The sequence below is a fragment of the Hydractinia symbiolongicarpus genome, chromosome 15 (assembly GCF_029227915.1).
Source record: "Hydractinia symbiolongicarpus strain clone_291-10 chromosome 15, HSymV2.1, whole genome shotgun sequence".
NCBI classification, from domain to species: Eukaryota; Metazoa; Cnidaria; class Hydrozoa; order Anthoathecata; family Hydractiniidae; genus Hydractinia; species Hydractinia symbiolongicarpus.
The window spans coordinates 2,634,396-2,644,320 of NC_079889.1; the positions used below are offsets into that span (position 1 = coordinate 2,634,396).

General features: G+C 33.3%; 1 protein-coding gene across 1 annotated transcript; it reads left to right on the forward strand.

Moving 5' to 3' along the window:
* The first annotated feature begins 7,110 nt into the window (after positions 1-7,110).
* Positions 7,111-8,789, forward strand: LOC130628543 (uncharacterized). Its single transcript, XM_057441482.1, has 2 exons — positions 7,111-7,830; positions 8,300-8,789. The coding sequence occupies exons 1-2, from the start codon at positions 7,704-7,706 to the stop codon at positions 8,602-8,604; spliced, it is 432 nt and encodes a 143-aa protein (XP_057297465.1). The 5' UTR covers positions 7,111-7,703; the 3' UTR covers positions 8,605-8,789.
* Positions 8,790-9,925: the final 1,136 nt, after the last annotated feature.

Below are 9,925 nucleotides of genomic sequence, written 5' to 3' on the forward strand. Positions count from 1 at the left end.
AATATAACCACTAGAATTGGAAGTCATTTTTAATCTCGCTGTGAGATCTGGCATAGCCTCAATTCTTGCGTCCTGACGCCCTGATGTTCTCACGCCATTTTTGCTTACGCCCAGGTTACTTACGCCTATGCTGTCTTCCCTTTATGTGACGCCAATATTAACTTTGGTTGTTATCAGTGTTAGAACTTACACACTTTGAAAATTTAACACGTGATTAATTCGTTTTCCCAAAAATTTCGCCTTTTTATTGCCATTTTCTTATTTGGTATCTACCAGAAACTGTAACAAAAAGTTTGAGATTTATTTATATACTAGTCAGTGGCCGGTAGAAAAATTCACGGGTTCGCCCGTCATTTTTATACCGCATTGCGTGCATCTCGTAACTTGCGGTACCATTTTGCGTGACAGTATAATAAAAACCACGGTGTCGCCCGTTTTTTATATATCGCATATTTCGTGTTTCCGCAACACAATGTTTTTTCGCAGTCGAACAGACTACGGCTATTACTAGTATATAGTTGCAACTACTTGCCGCCCTTGTTTACCCTGATACGAAAGTTGTTCCTTCAAAGATGATACATATGCACTTCTTATTTTCCAAAGCGATGATTAGCCCCAACACCAACCTTGACCCCAGGGCTGTTTCTCTTTTTATAAACCCTGGGGTCGAGGTTGCACCAACAGGCAAAGTGCACAATGAAAGGATGCGCAGTGCGTTTTATCTGACCACGTGTGCACATCCCACCTCCGCAAGCTTCTGTGCTAGGTTTAAATCTGCAAGTTCCATGCACATTCGATTTTGTTTCAAGTTGATTTTTTCAAGAGCAGCAAACAGTCTATAACTATTAGGATCGGGAAAAAATAACAAAATATTTCCAGTTAAGTTTTTTATTTTGCACAGTACAGTATATATTATATTACAGTAAAATACGGCTGAATTTCTTGCTACATTCCACCTCACTATAAATTAGATTATATTTACACTGTTTTGCATGCACAATTGATACTTTCAAAACGGTAAAAATCAATCTGTGAAGCATTTAAAATAAAACTTTATAAATATTTATTTAAAAAAGAAATTAAAAAATCCCAATCAAAAAATAAGATTTTAGGACAAAATAACACTTTGTTCAGGCACACGCTTAAAAATTTTTTTTAGCAGTGTTCAAATGATGAGTCCAGAATGGAAATTGATCTATAGCTAGCTATCAACATTATCAACAAAGTGTTTTTCACAGCTATGTAATGCAAGAATGTATAAAGTTGTCATCATTAAAAGATTCTTCCAGATCACTGTCATCATCGCATCAGTGTCAGTTACACAATGATACTCACTCAAACCTTTCTATGGTCGCCGTCATGACAGTTTGATGTCACAAACCTGGCTTTTAAGTACAGCTTCACAATTAATTTTTCGTAGGTTCTATTCGTTTATTTTAAAGTTTGTGCTACTTCGAAGCTGTACTACTTAAGTAGTTTGTTTACCAAAATCAAGTAGCACAGCACGAAACGCAAGATTTCTCCCAGCAAAAAAATCTTTTTTATTCACGCCTGGCGGACTAAGAGCCGCCCCTTATGGGGCAGCAATTAAAGAGATATTTACGTCTTTAAATAGATTTCGATAATTTAGTGTCTTCATTGTAAAATCTCCTGGTAACGAGGATTTTATCACATATTGTCGTAGTGACGTTAATCTGGTATTTTTCTTTCTGTGAAATTTAATTACGTAAACAGCAAGATAAATTAAAAATTTTTTGAACTTTCACTTTAGAACATAATGAAATTTAAACATTTTTTGTTGTTTACCAGACGTGTACTTAGTTTCAGATCAAGTGAATATGAATTCGCAGGATGGTGAAATTGATGTAATGGAGCCGAATAGTCTTTTAGAAAACCTAAAAACGCAATCTACTTCACATGAAAGTTTGGTCACAATTTGTAAAACGAGTTTTTCGGTTACGTTTATATGTGGATTAATTGTAGCCGCTGTGTCGTCTGGCTGTGTCTACTTTAGTGTGATGTATTTGGAACTTTGTGAAACATGGAAGTGGTTCAAACAGTATCCTAAATATCAAATTATTCACATCTATAGTCAATGTCTGAAGGATGTTTTATTGCAGTGTTTGGTTCCTATTAATTTTCTATTTTCAGTAAAATTGGACGGAAACAGTAGATGCTTTATTATCTTGTATAACTTGTTAGCTAGTTGCATCGACGTGATTTACCGTTTGTCAACGCAAGTGACAAATATCTATGGTAAAAATAAATTAATTGGTGATGCTCAGTTTGTTGTATTTCTCTTCATGCTGTTTTTTACGGCTGGATTCACCGCTGCAAAAGTAGCTTCTGGAAAAAGGGAAAAATTAAAACTGTTTCTGGTTTTGTGTATGTAATTTCTTTTAGCATTTGCGGTTGGATATCTTAATTTGTTTGTGTTCATACCATGGTATCTACAGCTGACATCAACACCCAAAGTGATCGTTGCTGCTGTAATACCAAGTCTAGGATATCTGAGTACCTTTCTTTGTGAAAGAATTATAACACTGTATGCCGGAGTTGTTCCGGATCATAAACTGTTTACTTTATCCATATCATTGAAAGCTGTTTGTATATTATTTTATCGCTCATACCAAGCCCATATCAATACTTTAACACAGTATCTATATTTGAGTTTACTTCATAGTGTGGTCAGTTTCATTGAAAAGTTGTTTAGTGTTTACATTCTCAAAATGTTTGCTTGGATGGCAAGAAAGATCTACAACTGTTCAATTAACACGACCATAACTGCACGAACAAAAACGAACAGAATAAATATAGTTCTTACATCAATAATTTTGGAAATATGGGGTATTACTGTATCCAATCTATTTATCGTATTTTATGCTGTCCAAAAGAGAATGCCCATTAAAGACGAGAATCATTTTTCTGTGTCAGATCACATGTTGGATTTTGCAAAGAAAATGTCGTTTTCTATATTATTGGAATATATTTTTAATGTTCTGTTAATCTTTTATTTCACAAGATATTTGAACTTACAGCTTACTTCTGTTTGGAAAAAGATGAAGATATATTTCACCATCGTCATTCTTATCAATTCCTGCATGTCAATATTATATTTTGCTGCCCATTTAACCATATTGACGCAAGATGCTTTTATATTATCATTAAAAAATAGCGATCAATCAGAACTAGCCAAACTTCTACCATATTGTAACACGCCTTTTCCGCCATATTAGCAACCGTGTTGATGTTTTTTCTAGTCTCTTTTCAAAGACGATGTTGAATGTGAAGACGAGGTTAAATGTGAAGACGAGGTTGAATGTGAAGACTAGATTGAATGTGAAGACGAGGCTGAATGTGAAGACGAAATGAATGTGAAGACGAGATTGACTGTGAAGGCAAGGTTGGATATGAAGATGCGATTGAACAGCTGGGTCTCCTGGCCATTGTATAGAATGTATAGTATGCGTTCATCATTTTCATCATTGATTATATAAATATTGTTTATACCTTCAACTTGAACAAACCATCACAGATAGCTTTCTCATTGTATTCGCCAACATGTGCTGTGAGCAATTTATTAGATGCCAATTTTTTGTTGTTCGTTGAGGGTGTACACATTAATAACAATTTTCGTGTTTTTTTACCCAAATTATTGTACTTTTGGCTTCATGAAGTAAAACCTTTCCTAAACGGATTTTTTAATGTTAACTTTCCGTGTGTCATTAGCTTTCTTGATATAATAAAGCCTTAAAACTTAGGACCGTCATGAATGACATTTTCAGAATCTTAGGATATGATCAATACAATGATAGGAATTCTTATAACATTTTTATGAGCTGTTGAACGTAATATATTCGAAATAAATAGACATGCGAGGCTAAAAAAATAAGATTCGATAAAGTTACCTCGACTTTATTTTATCAGTAAACTTTTATTGTAAATAAATATAATATTGTGAATAAATATAATATTGTAAAGAGAAAGAGTTATAATCAAATAAGAGTTAGTGAGTAAAGTTATTACAGTGATTCTCATCCGTAACCCTCATGTAACAATTTTCTAACATCGGCAGTCACTGTTTCTGCAAAAATATTGTCTATTGGAAAGTAAAAATCTGTAAAATGACTCGTTATAATAAGTTTTAATTTTGTTTTTAAAGCAGATGGTGAAGAAAATAAAAAGTCTCCTATTTCCATCATAAAAGGTTTATCAAGAACATAACAAATTAAAAAAAGGTGGTTAAAGTAACAGATGAAATTTACAGTTATTATATTGTTACAACCCGTTAAATATAAAATATGAAAAAGTTACATCTTGTACGTCAGGAAATTCGGAAAAGAAGAACTAGTCTTATCAAGTTTTCTATTTAAGAAGAAGTTCGTTGAAAAAAAATAAAAGTATAAGATATTATTTATAGGATAAATAAGTTTTTACTTTAAATTTGTGTTTGTGTTTGTTGTTTGTTGTTTGTTGTATCTTGTTTTGGGCAAAATTTGTTAAGGAAATTTAATTTGGCCATGGAGTCGAAATGATTTCTGGCGCAGATTTAATTTAGCAAAGCTAACCTTTTTTTTTCATAGATACGATTTCTGGAAATTTCTATATAAATCTCTTTCAAAATAGCCGTATTTTGTCTGTGTGTCCCCAAAAGCTGCGTCCCGTAACGGAAACACAAAATTTTTAAAAATGCGCACCAATACCAAATGCGATATACTTTTGTCCACTTTGTTGGAAGGACGTCCACTTTGTTCAAAGGACGGGCGAACCCGTGAATTTTTCCACGGGCAATGACTTTGAAATTTTATGGGCAGTCTTCAAAACTGTTTTATAGCCATTTTTTTTTTGATTTTCTTTATTAAAAAACGTGACAACAGATTTGATCTCACGCGGTTATATGTTTGAAAAAAATAAACAAAAATAGAATTTTTAAAATATATAAATAAATGTTTAATTTAATTTAGCGATGAAAAAAATCTAGCGTGCGTTAAATTTGATAAATGCAACAAAAAAAAAGTAAAAAAAAAAAAGAACTACAGCGACCGATGTATGGAGTTGACTGTGAGGTTCCACTGTATTGTTGCGGGCTTAATTTGGAAATTTCTGATCAAAATCTTGACATGGCAAAAAATGACAAATTTTCTCCGCACCAGAGTTTGCACGAGTCAGGTAATTAGATGCCGATATAAAGTTAAAACGTTTGTATGGAGGGTTGCACGCACCGATTGATCTAGTTGTATATATGGTTTCATTTACTTGAAAAATGTAAAAAAAAATGTTGTTTAACCTGTGAAAATATTCGCCTGTCGATGATCACAGGTATAATCTTTGCCTTACAGACAGTCAGCGAGCGGATTTAATTTTGTTGTTGCAAAATCTTTTAAAAAATACTTATCTCATAATATTACACTTCATAGATTGCATTAGAGGATTGCCATGCGCGATTGTATTTATATTTTTTTACTGGCGCATATATATCGACTCTGAACAATATTTCCACAAATTTTGTTATTATTTATGAAAACATAAATTTCATTAGGCATCGTTTATTTAAGGTGTTCAACTTTATAAAGAATACATTTTGAAAGTATTAGATTTACAGTTTCAACTTACTTTGCTAGGTTAGGTTTTATCAAGTGTGAGCCTTAAAAGCTGTGGTATCTCCGATTTTTAGTTCTGTTCGTTTAGTTGGTAACGATATGGTTTTGTGATGTTTATGTGGTTCTATGGTGTTGATGTGGGTTTAGCAGTGGTTGAACCTTGGAGGACTACACTACCTACAGTTAAAGATCTGAATTTTAAGAAAGAAGAGGTGATCGTAATAGGATGTTTAATTATCTTGACTGCTCGAATATTTAGACGGTTAAGAAAAATTTACATTAAAATGTTTTGATGACGTAATTGGTAAGTACATGTGGCAAAGGGATTTTTTTTTAAGTTTTCTTATATCACACCTTAACGGTGTATCGTTTTTTAATAAGAATTTAATTTGTGTTTTCCGAAATTGAGACGTGTTAAGATCGTATTCAGCCAGAATTCCCTGATACATTACGAAGAATAAGTAGAAAATGTAACGAAAAAGAACACTTTTTTTCCTTTAATGATATTTTGTATCTTTTTACAATAAAATAATATCAGCAGATTAGATTTAAAACTGAATTTAATTTCGCAACTATTATAGAAGAACAAGAATAAAAACAAAGTGTAAAAAATTCGGCCTCAACTGAAATTTTAACGTTCTCATAAAAAACTTGTGTATTCGGGTTAAAAGTCATAGATGGATTAGCTGTACACAGGTACAAGCACAAGAGAATAAGGCAGAACCTCTATTTCTTATGAAATCAATTTCGAAGGAAAAACGATGGTAAAAATTGAATTATGTCGTGCAAGAGATCAAATTATTTCATCGTTTCGATAAGGTGATATAGATATGTCTTTATAATTAACCACACTATGATATCGATACGAGCGAAATCTATTTTCACTGAAACATCACGTGGATTTCTTTCAATTTTTTGAGTCAACGAATGAAAAACGTAGGAATTGACAACATCTGGCTCGAGTTTATCTTTCTCTCACATCCTGTTTTCTAGTGAAAGCGTTTATACTTCGTCCTGAACCTCCCTGTCTCGTTTTTACAGTTGAACTTTCATCACCAAAAACTGATAAGATAGATCCTAAGAACGAGGTTGGTGCTAGTCTGTCTTTTTATAAATATGGTTGGCCCTGACTAATAAATACACTAGTATGACGTCACTTAGCAACACACTTTTTGTTTTCAAAATAGAAGCGATGTCCGAATAGGTTTTTTAGCACGAATTCTTTTTAATATTGCGTAATTCAGGACGTGTGACCACGCTAAACATGACTGCGCCTACGTCAGCATTCTTTGATCTACGGACCAAACATATGGTGGGCTTACACAAACTTAATTTTTATTGTAAACTTGATACTCTTATCTTGACCAGAAGAAAGATATATGGAAAGTGATCCGCTATTTTTTCCTGCATAATATGTTGAGCTCAGCATGACGTGTGCATATATCTGTAGTGATATTCAGAAATAAACTTTTAAGTAGCGATAAATAAGTGATGCTTTAGTGTATAAATTTAAAACATGTTAAGCCGCAAAAGAGAAAAGACCTCAGCTTGGTAGACATGCGTCACAAAAATGGTAGCTGTAGCTACGAAATGGATGATCACACACATATATATAAAACACGTTTCTATATTTCTATATTCTTTCATTACAGTTTTCTGTATGTATTTGAGACATGTTTTTAAAAATGAAATGTTTTCATGTGTCGCAGAGCAAAGGAGATAGGTCGCATATGCACGTGTGTGCAAGATTTTTTAGCGTCTGATAATAATGGAATTATAGTTTGAAGTAAAGTTTTATTGATCACTGTTGTTGTGGATTACGAAATTCTGAAGATATAAATTGAAATATGGAGCGTTATTCTCCTCCTTCCATTAAATAATCTGAAAGATGGCGGCTTAAAGATGGCTCCATACTATATCTGTGATCTTCCAGGAAATACCAATTCTATTTACCAATAAATTATCAATTTTATTTAATAAATTTATAAAACGAGTGTTATTTTCTTTACTTTAATTATTCTAAGCTTCTCGACTGCTTTATCTAGTCTTATAATAACATCTAATTTTCTGGCAAAAAATATTCATAGATTACAAGAAAACAAGATGGCACCTTTTTATAACGTATTTTGTGTTGTGGTTTTGTTACAAGGATATTTGGTCACACTTGTCGAAATGTCACATATTCCCAATGATGACTGGCGATTGGATAAAGATTATGATCCATGGTCGTGTAAGTTTGACCTAGCATTTTCTCTGGTTAGCATTCTTTCCTAATATTTTTATTAATATATTTGTAAAGTACTACTTAGGTACTGAATGGGTGACTCGCAGTTTGAGACGGCTTAAAGCTATTCGGGGTCCTAGGTTCTTTTGCCTTGAGACGGTATTACGCTATCTTAAAGATTTGTGCCCTAGGAACGAGGTTGGCTTAACGTCGCATTGACGCAATTACCAATGGAACAAAATGTTAAACATGTGACAACAAGAAAAGTGTATGTGATGATGGTTGCTACGAACCATGACTAATAAAGTCAAATTTAAACTTTTATTGCACATTCAAAATATTAGACGTCACAATATCTCTCCTTTTCGGAGTGAAATCACCACAATCCACAAATCATATTTATGTGCCAAAATACTTGAATTGAGGCAAGGATACGGAGCGTCGATAAACTTTATTTCTACCTTTTTTTATCTAGTAACCGGAACATTCATACAAGGCACGCCAAGACAGTGTAGCCCTCCGGAATCTCCAAAGAACGGTCGGTGGGTATGCAGCTACGGTTTTGGTGAAAATGGGAGAAGTTTATGCATGGTGGATTGCAAGAGAGGTCACGTGATAAAAGACGCCCCAACAATCTTTAATTGCGATAAAGGAAAATGGAGTATATTTCCGTCAAAGGACCTCTCTGGTAATGATGTAACAAATCTCGGGCTGGTACCTTATGGTGACTGCATATCGTATAAAGATTTTGTTCGTAACCAACTTGAATCGAGTGAATGAGACAAGTAATCGAGACGAGAGCAGGTTAAAATATTATTTTTGCAGTTACAGCGGTGGAGGACAGTGAAAAGAAGAGCCAAAACAATGTTTTAGTGTATTTGAAAAATATTTTTGTGTACAAAAAGATACCAGTATATGATAATGTAATTTACTTATTGAGTGTGGATTAAATGATTTTTATTTTCTTTTCTGGTTTCGAAATTTAAACAACAAAATGAATAAGGTGAAACACGCAATCAAAAATGACTTTCCGTCATTGCAAAGTACTGGAATCTAGGTTGCATCTTACTAATTATAGTTACTAAGAGAAGTACAATTATTTAGGCTTGTGTGTGTTGTGGGAAGAGGGGGTTGGGTTTAATGTAATAAGTGAACCGCGGATTTTCCACGGGCTAACCACTAGCATATTATATTACCCGTATACATCTGTCTGTCTGTCACGCAAAATGGTAGCTTAGCTGCACAAGTAGCGAGACGCACCAAATGCGGTATAACAAGGACGGGCGAAACCGTGGATTTTTCCACGGGTCACCCGACTAATCCTGCTGAAAATGTGAATGTTAAGGGTTAAGGTGCCAATATTTATTTCACAATTTTCAGTATATTGTTCCAAAAACTAAGATTTCAAACAATTTAAGTTCCAAGATTAGCTAAAAAAATGCAATCTGGTTTTTTGTAAGAAAGCCGAAAAAGAGGGAATTCTAAGGGTCTGGTACCGATGCAGATAACGTTCCATCGAAGGCGATTTCATAATAGGGCGTTTCTTATCTGTTCAATTCCATGTGATTCCGTAAAAATAGAAAGAATGATTTGTAACGAAGATAACAATATGCGACAGATGTTTATGTTGGGTGTATGTTTTTGGTCCTGATAGTGTGTAATATTTATTAAGAACTTCCGAAGTTTATTTCTTTTACACATTCATTATACTTATAATGTATGTCAAAATTTAACTCGATTTACGCGTTTTATCGACAAATTTAACTCGATTTACGCGTTTTATCGACAAATTTAACTCGATTTATGCGTTTTATCAACGGCGGCAACGGCGTAACAAAATTTCCGGCGTAAACTGCAATGCGTCGAATGTTTTTCCCACGCACAATACCACTGCCAAACAACTCGGGTAAAAAATAATAATTTTTAACAAGTAATTTATTTTTTATATATAAAAGTAGTTTTAAATTGTTGTAATAATAATAATTTAAAATTAAAAAAAAATTCTATGCTGTGTTTTAAAAACTGATTCTTAATTATCAATGCATTAAAACTTTCTTTCATAGAAAACTTATTTTTATAGTTAACATAATTCCTTCAAGGG